The sequence below is a fragment of the Furipterus horrens genome, unplaced genomic scaffold, assembly GCF_987537825.1.
Source record: "Furipterus horrens unplaced genomic scaffold, mFurHor1.1.pri manual_scaffold_3, whole genome shotgun sequence".
Taxonomy (NCBI): domain Eukaryota; kingdom Metazoa; phylum Chordata; class Mammalia; order Chiroptera; family Furipteridae; genus Furipterus; species Furipterus horrens.
In genome coordinates, this window is record NW_028327173.1 from 72285806 (window position 1) to 72301954 (window position 16149).

General features: G+C 48.8%; 1 protein-coding gene and 1 non-coding gene across 2 annotated transcripts in view; both read right to left on the bottom strand.

The window, feature by feature from the left end:
- Positions 1-16149, bottom strand: part of ABCA4 (ATP binding cassette subfamily A member 4) — a 130229-nt gene that overhangs the window by 105400 nt on the left and 8680 nt on the right. The window contains exons 3-6 of the mRNA XM_090269755.1: positions 15939-16080; positions 12965-13104; positions 7356-7483; positions 3084-3281 (exon numbers count right to left, since the gene is read on the bottom strand). Of these exons, the coding sequence (XP_090125881.1) occupies positions 3084-3281; positions 7356-7483; positions 12965-13104; positions 15939-16080 (608 nt within the window). The remainder of the gene's footprint in view (positions 1-3083; positions 3282-7355; positions 7484-12964; positions 13105-15938; positions 16081-16149) is intronic.
- Positions 15394-15500, bottom strand: LOC150015311 (U6 spliceosomal RNA). Its single transcript, XR_016510142.1, has one exon. It is a non-coding gene; the product is annotated as a U6 spliceosomal RNA (small nuclear RNA).

Consider the following 16149-nt stretch of genomic DNA (forward strand, 5'->3'; position numbering starts at 1 on the left):
GCCCCAGTTGGCGCTCACCCCCAAAGCCCCTCTCCAATTCTCTCAGCTCCCCGGGTTTCAGGGGCTGGAGGTTACGCTCCTCCCCCCGCACCCCCAACTCTCCAGTCCGAACACACCCAGCTCCTCACACAGCGAGGGCAGGTGCCGTCACAGTGGTTTACTGGGATTGTCCCTCTTTCTTTGTTAATGAGCACCGACTTGGCCTTTAATAAAAACCTTATTTATATACTGGCGTACGTGCATATGAGAAACAGCCGGGAAAAGGGACGGCCCAGCACCCCCCCCCCCAACCCAATGGAGCTCAGCGTGGCTGGGAGCCAACCAGCTGCAAAAACAGCCTCATCCCGGAGAGGCCCCCACCCCGGGCCTCCGAGCAGCCCCTGCCTCTCTGATGCCCCTCTCAAAGGGTCGCGGGGTCTGCTTTCAGCTTTTCTGGACCCCCTCAGGGTTGTTTTTCTAAAAATCGCTGTTAGGATGGGTACAGGAGCAATAAAAGTAAAAATCCTATTTTAATGCCTATAATTTCTTTTAGATCTTTTTATTATTATAGTAATTTTTTTTAATGTTTAACCGCTCTGTCCATTTGTCAAATGAAAAAGGACATTTGGAGGGCATCAGACAGTGTTTGTTCTCTTTGCTTGGGGTCCACGTGTCTGTCCTGTCTTAGCCGGATCTTTCCTCATAGAGATGAGCAAAGCAAGAACATGGCCGGTAGGAGTCCCGCAGCCGCTACCCCCACCTCCGTCTGCCCCCTGGTGTCTCCTCTAGGCAGTCTCTGGGCCACTCAATGGCTTTGTAAAGAGGGCGTCAGAGAGGCTGAGTCTCCACAGCACCTTAGTCTTATGGTTGATCAAATGAAAGTGCTTGGAAGCCTTAGCCTTAGAGGCATTTGAGGTACTGTTATTATTATGCTTGCTCTACAGAAATTGAGATGGTGAACTCCTGTGTTTTAGGTCAGTAATTCTGAGCCCTGGCTGAACACTGGAATGATCTGGGAAGCTCTGAATCAGAATCTCAGGGGGCAGGGGCTGAGCACTTGCAGTTTTTAAAAGCTCCTTAGGTGACTCAATGTGCAGCCTGGCTGGAAATCACCGCTCTAGGGCCCGCATGTGGTCAGTGTTGGCGTTTCTGAGCTGTGCTGCTGTGACGCAGCCTGTTTGCTTGTCTTGAGAATTCAATGAGGGCGGGAGGGGCATGCTTGGAGCCTTGGCCTCACAGGCACCCAGTGCGGGTTTGAGTGCGTGGATACGTGTGTATGGACGTGTGAGCAAGCACGTGGGTCCCGTCTCAGGTCAGTGAGGGTGATCGGCCAAAATTCTCCTCTGGTTTCTGAATGCTAGCACTTGCCAAAGCCACATGTAAGGGCAGAGAGACTTTCTGGTCTTTCTTGTCTGATAAATAAATATTCTGAAGCCAGTGGCCTGAGTTTGGGTCCAGTCCCTAATGGAGTTTGCCCCAGGTTGCCCTTTATTCTGCTACTTCTAGAACGGTTCCCCCAGAATTGCTGGTCAATGCCCCACAGGTACACTTATCTCTACCTGCAGCCAAGGTCCTTCAAAGAGAGACACAAGACCCTGCCCCTTTCCTACAGCCCAGAGGATTGCCAGGGGACCTCAACAGCTCTGCACACACAGGTACTGTTCTCCTAGCTGTGCCAGTATTCACTGCCCAGAACAAGGGACTGTTATCGCCTTGCTCTTCGGTCTGATTCCAAAAACGAACCAAGGAGTGTGTCTGAAATTAGCTTCCTTTTTAACTTCAGACAGAGAAATTTAAACCACATGGCTTTTTATTCTCCATGCAGTGTGGGGAGCTGGGAGGCCTTTTCTGGGGCCCCGGGCTCTCAGTGGCGGTAACCTTCATAGGTCCTGACCCCTCTCACCACTCTGGAGGTCTGCCCTGATGAGCTGGAAACATTGTAATGTTCTAACATAAAGTTACACTTTGAAAGGGATAAAGTGTGAACTCTGCCAGAAACTGTGTGGTCTTGTTTTATTTTGTTTAATTTTTAAAAGCTTTCATTTTGCTTTTTAAGAAAATCTGAGAGTGGGTTTTTGGGGACTTGAGAGGAAGCAACCATTAAAAAGGCAAAAAAACATAAATTTCTCAACCAAGTTCTCAGTGACTGACACTCCTCACCACACAGCTCCAGAAATTAAAATGTAGGCACAAGAAAAAAATATTCAATGCTAGAATCATTATATGTGTTCCTTTCTCTGAAGGATTCTAATTTTGAGTGTTTCTTAACGCGTGACCTCCAGTGAGCTCCTGAGGTAATAGGACAGATTCTGAGCCCAGCCCAGATCTCCTGAATTGGTCTCTAGGGGTGGGGATTTGGAACTTGCATATTTTACCAGCTTCCCTGATGATCTTCATACACTCTGAAGTATGAGAACTGCTGCTCTACGTCTCCTTTACATGCGTAATTCCCTCTTATCTGATCCTTCTAGCAAAAGAGGAGATATTATCAGGTCCCAAGATGTGAGTCTGGGATGCAGTTCTGGAATACAGGATTGAGCCAGATCAGGGCTTTCCAAATTTTTGAGACTATTAAATTTTCTCTCTTTTTTTCTACCCAGAAACAGTAACTTTTAGGGTCAAGAGCAGACCCAGAGCGGGGAGCATGAAGCTGTTGTTTATTGAAATGAATTACATGCTTTGCATATATTTTTTACATTTATATTTGCCTGATAGATGAGTGATGAGGCCAGGAAAAGTCGCCTATCTTGTCCATGATCATCTGGCTAGGAAATGGTAGGACAGGGAGTCAAACCAGGCCACCTTCTCCTTTCCATGCTGCTGAGGGTGGTGGAGATGATTTATCCCACTTGTTGGGGCGGACTCAGAGCTGCCACAATCACATACCTCATGGTGACTCTCAGGAGCCTGGGCCAATGCTCTACAAATGCTATCAGTCAATATTCCTTGGCCTTTGGAGCCTGGAACTTCCTCAAGGACTGTCTTGAACACCAGGCTCACACACTTCCTGACTGTCAATTCGTGGGTCTCCAATGGCCTGTGACCAGGCCCTGCTGCCCCAGGAATTATCTTCCAAGGGGCAAGAAGGTAAATACTTCTCTTACCACACGGAAGAGTTTGAAGAAGTCCACATTGGCATAGAATGTGTCTTCCATCCACTGTAGGGTGCCCTGGGAGAGGTAGCACATGGCCTCACGGACTGTCTGTGCCCCTCGGTGCTGGCTGAAGATTATGAAGCGCTCCAGCAGGGCCTCGCTGCAGGCGATGTCCTTCAGCATCAGGTCTGGGACTCCGTGAACAAACTGCAGGGAGGAGAAGCAACACTGGAAGACTGCCTGTGGTAAGAGAACACTGCCCCCAGAGATGTCCCTGTTCTCACCCATAGAACTGGTCATGACATGATTTTGTGTGGCAAGGGGCATCAAGATTTCAGATGAAACTAAAGTTGCTCATCAGCTGACTTTATTTTTGGATTACTGTCTGGGCCCGATGAAACCATGAGGGTCTTTTAAATATGGAGGAAGGAGACAAAAGAAACAATGTGAGAGGAATGCGATGTGAGGAAGACATGATGGGTCACTGCTGGCCTTGGACATGAAAAGAGGCCACCAGCCAAGGGATGTGGCCGGGAAACTGGAAACTTCCAGCCCTGCCCCCAGGAAGGAGTGCAGCCTTGCCAACACCTTGACTTTCAGACTTCTGACCTTCAGGACCATAAGATAATAACTTTGTATTGTTTTAAGCCACTAAGCTTTTGATGATTTGTTAGAGTGGCAACAGGAAACTAATATACTTCCAACCCTCATTTTATCAGTGAGCCATTTAGAACTTGAGGTACCAAGTTCTAGGTGGGGAGCGGCTAAAATGCATTTGGAGTGATGGATGGCAAATGGCCAATCCCCCCTCTCTTTTCTCATCAGATTTAGCAAATAAAAATACTGATGTCCAATTAATTTTGATTTTTAGCTGAACAATAAACAACTTTTAGAACAGTAGGTCGCAAATAGAGTCCAAATGGGCCATACTTATGCTAAAATATTATTTGTTGCTTACCTGAAATTCAAATTAAACTACACATCTTGTATTTTATCTGACGACCCTAACCCCTGGATAGGAAACCTCCTGGAGCTTCTGTAGAGCTCATGGGTAGTGACAGCTGAAGCACAGTCGCCAAGATTGTCTCAATCCTGGCCAGGACATTCAGCCACCCAGCACAGAAACTGTCCTCCTGGAGTCCTGGACCCCTGGCAGAGGAAAACACCTTGAGTACCATAAACAGATTCATGAGCTTCCCAGGTTTCTGCAGTCTTCTAATGGCTTCCAATTCATTACACAGTCCTCTGGGCCGGAGAACAGAGCAGGCCTGGGCTCCGCTACCTGTTGCGTGGAGAGTGTCCAGAGCACAGGTGGAAGCCTGATCCTTAAATGAGGCAGTGGGCATAGATGATGCTGGGGTGCTGTGTACCCCATCAATCCCAGGGGGCTGTCAGTGGGTATGTATTCCAGCAGAGCCTTCCAGTTTTGCCTGCGCTTTACTTCTTAGCCCCAGGAAAAAATCCCTCCTTCAGCCCTAATCTCGGAGGATAGAACATTTTGAGGTGGAGGGAACAAATGAGCTCATTTTGTCCAAACCTCTAATATTCCAGGGGAGAAAAGCAATGGAAAAGAGGTTGGAGGACTTGAGAAGGTTACACAGAAGGCTGGTGGGAAAGCTGGGACACCATAAAAGTCCCCTGCTCATTACGTTACTCAGTCACTCGTTCATTCAGTGCTCATTCACTGAGTTCCCACTCACTTTGATCATCTCTACTGTACAAGTGAGGAAACAGAGGCACAGAGTCATTAATTAGCTGGCTGGAGGTCACACAGTTAACTGTGTGGCCTTGCTGGGATTTGAACCTTCAGCTGTGCTTAACCATCACCTGTTAGCTCTTTGTTGACAAAAAGAGGAGGGTTTATGACAGGTTTCCCTGAAGAGGTGACATTTGAGCTGGGCCTTGAAGCAAGTCTAGAGTTCACAGGGCTAGGGATGGGGTGAAGGACAGACCAGGGAACTGTACCACTGTCATCGTCTAAAAAGTCCCTAGATGGGGGGGTGGGGGGGGGATGTGATTCCCTTCTGAGCTGTGCTCCGACACCAGGCAGAAAGGACCAGGAAGGGTAGCCAGTCCTGATGGAAAAGAACAAAATTCCGTGTTTGTTGAGGATGATTACTTAGAGAGTTGTAAGCCACATGTGGCTATTTAAATTTAAAGTAATTAAACTTAGCCCTGACTGGTGTGGCTTAGTGGGTTGGGAATCGTTCGCAAACCAAAAAGTTGCCATTTTGATTCCTGGTCTAGGCACATGCCTGGGTTGTAGGCCAGGTTCCCGGCTAGGGGTGTGCAAGAGGCAGCTGATCAATGAATGTTTCTCTCCCTCTCTTTCTCCCTCCCTTCCCCTGTCTCTAAAAATAAATAATAAAATCTTTAAAATTAAGTAACATGTCTCTAAAAATAGATAAAATCTTTAAAATTAAATAACATGTGAAGTTCAGTCCCTCAGCTGCACTGGCTCTGTTTCAGGTGCCTACCTGCCACGTGTGGCCAGGGGCTGCTGTACTGGGTAGCACAGAGAAAGAACATTGTCATCGTGGAGGATGGTGCTGTAAAGGAGCTGCTGAGCTGTACAGAGACTGAGACTGAGACAGAGGTGAGGAGGCAGGTGAGAAGCAGGGCGGGCGTGGGACACTGTGGGAGCTGGGTCCCAGGAGTGGCCTCTCCCAGTGCAGGAGCTCTGGGTTCCCTCTCAAGCTCGGGGGTTTGCTGGTCAGGGAAGCATAGGCTGATCAGAGCCAGCAACACTAAACAAAGTCACAACCTGGTGACCTGGGACCCTTCTTCTCCCCTCAGGAGAGGCCTCAGCCCTGATGGCAGCAGTGCAGTCACTAGAGATCCAAATGACACGTCAGTGAGGCACTGGCAAGAAATTTCCCCTCAATTCCTGCTTTATCTCCACCGCCCTTTTATTACCAACTGGAAGTCATCACAGGCATTTCCAGGACTTGAGTTTTATGAGCTAAAGGGAAAGCAGAGGGGAAAATGACCAATCACTGCTGCTGCCACCACCCCCTCGGGTGGGGAGGAGGGAACGCGGAGCAGGGCAGCCAGGCCTGACTTGCCAGGAGCCCACACACCTGGGATGATGGGCCAGGAGTCATAAGGCCCCAAACTAAAGCCTGTCAGAGTCACTGCAGGGTTAGTTATATGTGGATGGCTGATTGGTCTGGGGTGAGGCCTCAGAAGTAGTTTTGCTGACAAGCTCCCAGTCCTTGTGCATACTACTGGCCTGGGACTCTGAAAACCACTGAACTGCAGTGAGAAAGACTGGTTTTGGAATGAGAAAATCTGGATTCTGCTGCAATGTTTAGCTCTATATCCTCATGCAAATCTCTCAGTGGCCAGCCACCTCTTCTTCCCCATCTGTTCGAGCCATCTCAGGATTCATGCGAAGAGCATGTAGCTAACAGCTGTGAAAGTCATGTGTTAGTGGTAAAAATGCTCTGAATAAATATAAGAGTATGGACATGGAAGATCTAGATTTGGGGGTGGGGGTGGCACGATCTGGCCAGGTTCTGCAGGGGGATAGAGGAAGGGGTCTGCCTGGTATGGAGAAGAAACAGGGCAGGAAGTCTGAGGTCTGCTCCACACGCTGCCGTCAGCAGGTCTGTCACCTGGGAGCCATCTCAGCACATCCCAGGCTCCACACGGCTGGCTCGAGGCCTGGAACTCTCCTCACAGTTATTTCCTCAGCCGTCTTCTCTGCACTCAGGATTGCTCAAATACCACCTCCTCAGGAAGGCCTTCCCTGACCACCCCATTTACAACTGCCCCCATCCCACGCTCCCAGTCCTTCTCTGACACCTGGCCCTGCTAGAGTTCCCTCACAGCACCCACCTCAATCTGTGAATGCACGGCTTCCTTTGCTTATTTCATATCGCCTGTAGCCCCCAAGCAAGCTCCCCGAGTTAGGGGCTTGCCCATATTGTTCACACTGTATCCTAGTACCCACAATGACCCTAAATTTTTAATGAATTCATGAATAAACTGCAGTTTCCTCAACTAGAAGAGGAGGTTGAGGTATGTGGCCTCTAAGGATCCTTCCAGTCAGAAAACTCTGAGATGCTGTGTTGCAGGATTTGCACTGTCTCCGAATCCTATGAGGGGAGAGCTTATCAGTGCAAGTAACCCCCAGGTAGTTTTCTGAATATGTGGCATGAATTATGGATTCTGAACATGAAAGCAAGAAGGAGAAAAAAGCCAAGTTGTTCCTTGCTTTTCTCAGGTTTGTGCTCACCCCTCCCTTCCAGGGGCCACGGACCAAGGACATGAACTTACCTGCTCTGGTCGGACCAGGGAGTTGACCAGGAGATGGACAACTGAGTCAGACAGGCCAATGTTTCTCATGAGAAATAGTGTCAGTGTTTCTTCATCTTTTAGGATATCCCGAATTCGTATTCCTCTCCCTGTGTAGGAATGAGAGGAAGATCAGGATGCTGAAGGGGAGGCAGGTGGGGCAAAAAAGAGGAAACATCTAGAATCCATGGGAAACATTTCTAACTCTCTCCTTGGATTCCCGAGGAGCGCCTGGAGGGCGGGGCTCCTGCCAGTCAGCTGTCACCCAACACAGTCACAGAATTAACTACTGAAGCAGCTGGGCAAAATTTAGTGAGGAGGAGGCACAGAAAGTGGACAAAGTTAGCGCAGGGTCTGGTGTGGGCTCATCATCAGATGCTTTGTGGGGCTGGCCTAGGACAACAGCTCTCAATGATAGGAGCAAGGAGCTGGAGCAGGGGAATTTTGTCCCCCTGGGAATATTCGGCACCCTCTGGAGCCATGTTTGGTTGTCACAACTGAGGAGGTGTTAGCAGGTAGAGAACAAGGATGATGCTAAACATCCCACAATGCACAGACCAAACCCCCTCCTCCCACAAAACAAAGGCCTATATCTAGTCCAAGGTTCCAGGAGTGCTAAGGTTGAGAATTGCTAATCAGGGATTGGAGGAGACATGTTCTTGTCTGCAGTGTGGTTGTCATGGGGTAGAGGATCCTTCTTGGCATTTCTGTAATCTCAGTTAAGGGTCGAAGCTCAGGGTATTGACATGGACTAAGAGAAATGGGGCTGTTTTGGTCAAGAAAAACTTCAAGTGAAAAAGAGAGGAAGGCCTGCCCATTGCCTGCGCTTGCTATTTCATGCCCTAATCATCCCAGTCACATTCTTTCTAGCTCCACTCCAAATCTGCTGGAAGCAGAAAAGGTTTTATGGGGAAGCATAAAGGACTCCTAACAGTTTAGGTAACCCTGGGGCAAGTGATTGAACCTCTTCGAGTCTGTACTTTCCACGTCTACCTCTCAGGATTGTTGTGGGGGGTGATGAAAGACAAGGAATGCAAAGTGTTTAGCTCTCAGGCCCGAAAATAGCGAGCACTCAACGAATGCTCATTCCGATTGCATTCATATTATTCTTTCCCCTCTCAGGGAAGTCACGCTCAGGGTGCCCACCTCCTCTGCCTGCTGCCAGGGCCAACACCCAGTCTCAGGCTGGCCACTGTCACAGTCCATGAGGTGCTGGCCAGAGAAGAAGAAGGTTACAGGCCCAGATGTTTGCGAAGTCGTTTCAACATTCTGGGAAGGTCTTTGGGTTGCATGAAAATGCCTATCTATCTCTACATTCCAAATTCTCCAGGAGCCTGGCTGACTGCTTATCTCACTTAGTTCTTTAACCAGATTTAATCATCAAATGCCTGGCTCCTTCCAGAGCTCATCTCCTCCCTCCCCAAATTCTTCTCTCACCAGGAAGCCGAGATGCCAAGGGCCTGAGTATGTGACAGCCATCCCTTCCATTTTCAGGACGTGACTCTCCCCACACAGTGCCTTGTCCAGCCTGCTCATTTCCTCTTCACAGGGGATGAGTCAACCACAGGCCTGGCTATGCAGTGGGGGCAGGGGAACCTGTCCTGAGATTCCACCTCAGTCACCTCTCTCTTCAGGATGGGGGCCCTTTAGAGTCCTGCCCCTGGGGGGCCCAGTATCACTACTCTTTGCATAAGAAAAGCTCAAAAGCTTTAGGGGAGCCTGACACAGGAGGGCGCCTGAGGGAGGAAGAGGGCTCTAAGAGGGGCTTTTCTATTTGATTCTTGCCTTCCCTCCTTTTCCTTCTTTTTAAAAGAGTCTATTTATTTTTAGAGAGAGGAAGGGAGGGATAAAGAGGGGGAGAGGAACATCAATGTGTGGTTGCCTTTCTCATGCCCCCAACTGGGGACCTGGCCTGCAACCCAAGCATGTGTCCTGACTGGGAATTGAACCTGTGACCCTTTGGTTCTGAGGCTGATGCTCAATCCACTGAGCCACACCGGCCAGGGCCCTCCTTTTCAACAAGGTAAGTTCTGTCATCTTCCAAACTCAGGTCCTGCTTCCTCTCTTCCTTGCCCTGTGACAACAGCTCAATTGCTTTTCTCCCAGTCACTTCTTTATGTACAGTGTTATATTACACACGCACACACACAGACCCCTCCTGAAAGTAGGGGGCTATGGATACTTTCATCAATACCCCTCATCATACCTAGCAATGCTGGGCACACAGATGTATGCCCTTGAAGTCACCTGTCCCTGACATCCAGCAGTGGAGCCTGACATGGAATCAGAGCCTCAAGAAATGGAATGGCATGGGCACCCAATAAATACCTGTTGTCTTGCCCCAAAAGTCATGACCCCATTTGATTGTTTATCTGTTTGTTATTCTTTAACTCATTCACCTGACCTTATATAAAAATACTGTGCTGGGGAGAGGGACAGAAGGAGGGAGACAAAGGGCGCTGTGGCCCTAAAGGGAAGGGGCAGGAGCATTCCGGTTCCACACACCTGAGGAGGGGCGGGGACCACCCTGCAGGGAAAGTGTGGGGCCCCACATGTAAGAGGTGGCTGATACCAGACAGAGGTTTCACAGGACTCCCGAGGGAGAAATGTGAACTGGGGGCCTGAGGAAAGAAAAATAAATTTAGTTTAAAATGTGGTTCTGCTTGTTCTCCTCCCCAGGAAGATTAGACGCCAGGGGAGGGGCAGCTGAGGCCCACGAAGCTGAGGGGAGCTGAGGTGGGAGGGAAGCCAGGAGAATGCTTGAGGCTCATGGGAAGAAGGTATTTAGATGATTGAGAGACTGCAGAACTTCCTTGGGGCTGAGAGGGGAGGGGGCGCCGTGTCTGTCTTGAACCATTAATCTTCCCCTGTTGAGAATGCTGTACTACAGGTTTGCTGGAAAGGGAAATGCCCCCTGGTCAACCATCAGCATACTTTCCCAGGTGACTGGGGACCTGACTGGCAAAAGCACACACCAGTGACAGCTGCCACCTTGATTTCAAAGACTTAACGCTCCACTGCAGCTCTGGGCTGAGGATTCAACGTTCACAGGGAGCAATGTCCCCAGGTGACTCTGGGACAGGTTTTGAAATAGTCTGCAGTGCTAATGGTGTACTTCAGTCCCCAGCCCAGAATCCCTTCAGAGATGGCATCCCAAACTTTACTTGGGGATGGTCTCCTGTCTCCTCTCATGGCCACTAAGGCCAGGTGTCCTGCAAAGTCTCTGTTCCCAGCCCCAAAATTCTTTTGGGAGCCTTGGCTGGCCTTCCCTGACCTGGTCTGCCTGACCTCCGAAGCTGCTGTCATTTGGTGATTTCTCCCCCAAAGCCTGAAGGCCTGCAGGAGGAACCACCTGTGTGCCAATTCAAAACACGTCCTGCTTTGGGTATAGGAAGTAGTGGCTTTTTGTTCTCACACACACACTGCAGAGGCCACAGAAAAATTGAGGTTTGAAGTGACTTCCTTTACAGTTCCTCCCAGCCAGACACCAGGTGAGGCTGAAACACAAAATGAAATGTCTGCTGGATGAGCAAGGCATAGTCACTCTAGGGCTTGGACAGCCATTTTCTCTTCAGGTTTAACCTTTGGAAAAAACGTGCTTTCTGGTTGGTGTCCCCCACCCCCACCCCCTTTTTTTTTTCAATTAAAATGCTGGTTGTGCTCCTAGGACTAAATGCTTTTTCCTTCAAGCTCCAGCTAAGTAAATTTTTTCTATTTATAACAGAAAAAGACACAGTGTTTGTAGTTTGGTTTTTACTACATAAAGCATATGCTTTACTGTTTTTGAAATAACTAGAATGTAATGAAATACTCTGAAAATCCCATTTGAACAGGCTCCTGTCCTTTATCGCTCCAATGGGGAGTGAAGGCAGAAGGTGGCTGATGGCCGCAGGATCAGACTCTCCTTAGAGAGCCTTCCCCTCCTGTCTCCCCTTAGTCCTTGAAGCTCCGCCTGCCCTCCACCCTACACAGGCAGTCACTGTTACCTCAGCCCTTTCTCTTCTGCCCTGGAAGCAGGCGAACACTCGGTCAGACCCACCTCCAGCCCCAGGGACTAGCACGGAGCCTGGCTCACCAGGCATTCGCCAACCGTCTGCTGAATGTTGAGTGAGCTGCGCAGCGAGGCACCCAGGACTGATCCCGGCCGTTCCTCCGCCTTTCTTGTTTGGAACCCTGAGTAGGAGCTGTGCTACCTACCCAGCCCCTCCAGTTCCCTAGGTAGACCCTTTGGTCATCCCTGTCATTGTCCAAAGTCATCTTGAGAGGCATCCCCTCCACCCCCGTCCTAGGAGCAGACATCTCCCAGATCCAAACTGCTTTCTTCCCCAGCTCTCAGCCCCACCCCCTGAGCAACCTCCCCTGCACCAGCTGCCTTTTCTCTCCACCCCTGGACTGCAGCGAGCCCCGGGTTTGCTGAGGACCCCTCTCCCTCCCTCCCTGGGAATGGTTCCCGCTGGTGCCCAGGCTGTTGGCGCGTCCAGCCCACTGGGCCGTCTGAAGTGAAGCCTCCTGCAAACACATCAGCTACACATCCACGAGTGCTTTAAAAAATGTCAGAGTGGTTGCCGGGGTTGGGTTTGTTTGTTCTTTTTTTTCCCTCTGGGAGGAGAGATCATTTCTGCTCACTGTTCCTGACCTGCCTGCAGAACCTCGGGGTCCATGTCACCCACCCAGCCTGGCCCTTCATTTCCTTCACCTCCTCATCAGCCAAAGTGTTGCCTCTGCTCCACTTACACCACAGTGGCCACACCTGGGGGCTTGTTCTCGCCTGTCCTGCTGGCCTTTGAAGTCTTGAATTTATGTACTTCATATTTTTACCACACCATCAATCCTTCCATCCTGTTCATTTCCTCAGCTCTTAAACAGGGTCACAAACACCCTGAGACTTCTAGTTCCTTGCCCCGCCCCCTCACCCCCCATTATCTCCTGGCTCATTTCAGCACTTCTGACTTCTTGTCCATCCTTATGCATACTGGACGCAACGTGTGTAGTTCAATCACCACCCTCGACCCCCTTGCCACCCAGACTTTCTATGCACCCGCTCCCAACAAGCACCTGGCTCTGTATCCCCCGACCCTGCACCCTTCTCTGCCTCAGGGCTTGCGATGCTGAACATCACTAGGAGAAATCAAATGATTGTACATATTTATGTCACGATAAACATATGCTCTCTGACCTCTCCGAGTCCTTAACGCTACTTGGCATTGGGACACATGCTCTGGGTTAGCTTGCTCTCTGGGACTCTATGAAAGCTGTCCCATTACCCTGAAAACCCTCTTCCCTGCTTCTAGCACTTAGCCTAGCTGCATACTTCCCAGAGCACTAGCTCTCCTGGCTCGCTCCTGTCTATCCCTGGACTTGCCTGGGGTAAGAACTTGGCCTCCTCCTCAACCTTGTACCTTCTAGGCTGGCGGGAAGAGGAGTCCTCACCAAGGAGAGACTTATGTCCCCTCTAGACCCCATTTCTTCCTGCCTCCTCTAGTATCTTTTTTTTACCAAATCTCCCCACTCTTTGCTGTATCTTCAGGCTCTCTGATATATGAGCCAAGTGAGAGGCAAGTGATGGCTGAGAACACTGAAGCCCATATTACCTGCAGTTTTCTCGGGGTGAGTCCGGAGGGCGTCCATGAGTTGGAATAAGGTGCGAAGTTCTGTCCACACATGGCCAAGGTGCTGGCTCTCTGGTGCATCCATGAGGAGTTCTTGAAAATCATGATACACCCTCGCCAAGCTGGGAGAAAAACAATGCCTCATCAATAGAGACATAGCTGTCATTTTCATAATAATCATACCACCTTGTGCAATTTTAAAAGATACAATCTGCTTGACCTAGCTACTATATTATGTGTCTTTACAATAGTGCCAAGGAAAAAGGAGAATAATATTTTTATATCCTTGTATTGAATACTTATAAGGTAGCAGACAGGGACAGAGAGCAATTTGTGCAGTCTTCCAACTTTGGCAGGGTCAGGTCACCTCTCATCCCCATTCTCTAGGTTTCTCCTGCCCAGAGAAGCTTTAAGCAGGATATTAGTAGCTATCACTAGAGGTTCTTCCCAGCTATCATCCACTTCACTGAGACTTGCCCTTCCAGACATTTATAGGGGGAGGTTCTGACAGCCATACTTAATCCACAGCTTTTCCTTGCATGTGTGCATGCACACTCTGCCAAGGCTGAGAATGAAGCCGGGCCAACCAGATTTGTTCCCAGGAACTTAAAAAATATTCAAGGATGCTCTTCTGATCACCCAAAGCAAGGTGCTATGAACTGAACAGCCAGCACCAGCCTGGGCACTGAGAAGCAGGAGACACTGGTCCATGAAGAGGCAAATGAAGTACATGCCCAGAGAGAGACAAGGAGGCCAGACCTTGCAGGCCCAGACAGCAGACTGCAGCTCTGAATGCTGTCAGTTCTTGCCCCACCCCTCCTGGTACATGACTGTAGCATCTTGGCTTTGTGAGAAGGTCTAGTGTCCAAATCATGTATTTTTCTCTTGGACTTCAATTTCTTTACAGGAATTTCTGTGGCTTGCATGCAAAAAGACTCTTGAATAAGCCAATATTTTACCTATGTCTGTGTGAAACATGGAACCCAGATTTCCTGGTTCAAATGCTGAGTATAAACTAGAGTCTGAAGCCCCCCTTCTCCTTCCCCATCTTCAGTCTAGAGACACTGTCAGTACTGGTCCCACCAAAGCTCCATATAGCTTCACTGAGATGTCTCCAAGTCTCCCCGGATCCCTGTGTAACCCATGGGTCTCTCTAGATGGGTAGGCATTTCTTCTCAGGCACCTGAAGGAGACTCAAGCTGTAAATTAAAGCCTCCAGGCTGTTTTCAGCCATGGGATCCCAGCTAAAATATCACCTCCTGATGATTCGAGAAAGACAGGTGTTCCCTCTTCTAGCTTTCTATAATCCAGGGCTCAGCAGTTACATATTACAGGTTCATGTGCCATGATTTTGTCCCAATTACCCACATCTGCCATGGTAGGGCAAAGGCAGCCACAGTTTTCTCCCAGTGGGAAGGCCACCTCTAAGCGTTAAGCTGATTTACTAAATGTCCTATTTTTTTTTTAAGTTGAAATATAGTTTTGTCCTGGAGGAATTATATCCAGAGGAAAAACTGAAGTAACAAAACACCTCAGTTTCCGTCTGACTTGGTGTTTATACTAGTAGTTGAAGTCTGCTCGACAACAAGCTCTTGTTGGTGACTCTCAGGTATAAGCTTCACAAGCAGCAGTTCAAGTTCAGCCCAGTGGGTGAAACACAGCCCTGTCCTCATCCCTGAGCCTCTGACTATAGGACAGTGGTTCTCAACCTTCCTAATGCCGCGACCCTTTAATACAGTTCCTCATGTTGTGGTGACCCCCAACCATAAAATTATTTATGCTGCTACTTCATAACTGTAATGTTGCTACTGTTACAAATCGTAATGTAAATATCTGATATGCAGGATGTATTTTCATTGTTACAAATTGAACATAATTGAAGCATAGTGATTAATCACAAAAACAATATGTAATTATATATGTGTTTTCTGATGGTCTTAGGTGACCCCTGTGAAAGGGTCATTTGACCCCCAAAGGGGTCGCCACCCACAGGTTGAGAACCGCTGCTATAGGACATGCTCCCATCATGCCCTCCCACTCTGAACAGGAACTCCAAACGAAGGCGTTCTTCCCATGGGATTGGACTTGAAATTCGATCACTGACCTGAAGTCCACAAGGGCCCTGACATCAATGTAATGTTTTGTGTTTGTGCATTCATTTTTCTTGGAAGAGAGACCATCAGTTTTCATCAGTTTCTTGGAAAGGCCTTCAGCCCCACAGGTTAAGAATCACTGCCCTCCCACCACAGCCTCAGATTTTGCCGCCCAAAGGAACTGATGGCATCTGCAATAGAGGATTTGGAATTTGTCCTTTTCTCCCAGGAAGCAAACTTCTTCTAAATCTTATCCAAGTCACTCTTAAAATACTCCCTGACATTTTTCTTAGCCTTTAGATGTCCAAGAATACTTTTCAAAAAATGAAATGCTTCATGAGTTTGCATATCATCCTTGCACATGGGCCATGCTAATCTTCTCTGTTTCGTTTCAATTTTAGTATGTGTGCTGCCCAAACGAGCACTGTCCAAGAATGCTTTTAAAGAAACAGGGATCTGTCAGGGTTGACCAAGGGGACAGTGATTTAAGGCAACAGAAGGAAGACTGAGTTTTTCTTGTTCAGTGACTCCACCCAAGCAGACGGATGGCCTAGGGGCAGTGGACACATCTCAGCAGAGTACTTACTGCTATCAGACTTCAGGTCACATCTTGGAAAATCTAAGGACCAAGAAAACGTGTCCTGTGGTTCTTAGTTTGAAGCTTTCTCCCCAAGTGCCCTGGCAGCTAATAGAATGCTCCAGAAGGAAACGTGCCCTGCTCCTATGAGCTTATGGGTTCAGAAAGCCATGAAAACCTTCATTCAGCATTGCCTGCTCTGTGTGTGTGTGCATGCGTGTCTGTGTATGAAGGAACAGGGGGTGGGCAACTTCCTCCCCGTACAGGTGACAGTGTCAACACTTACATGGAGTTGTTATAGTTTGACACAATTCCAGGAGATTCTCCAGGGGTGGGACTTTTAAAGCAAGGATTGTTCACATTGCAGAAAAGTCCCTGGAGCCATGGCAGAAGTCCTGCTGAGGGCATTGCCTTGTTGGGAAAATGGCCTTTAAGACAAGAAATGAAGACAAGAAGTTAGTCCTCCAGACCCAGTGGGATGAAGGCCCTGCGAGCTG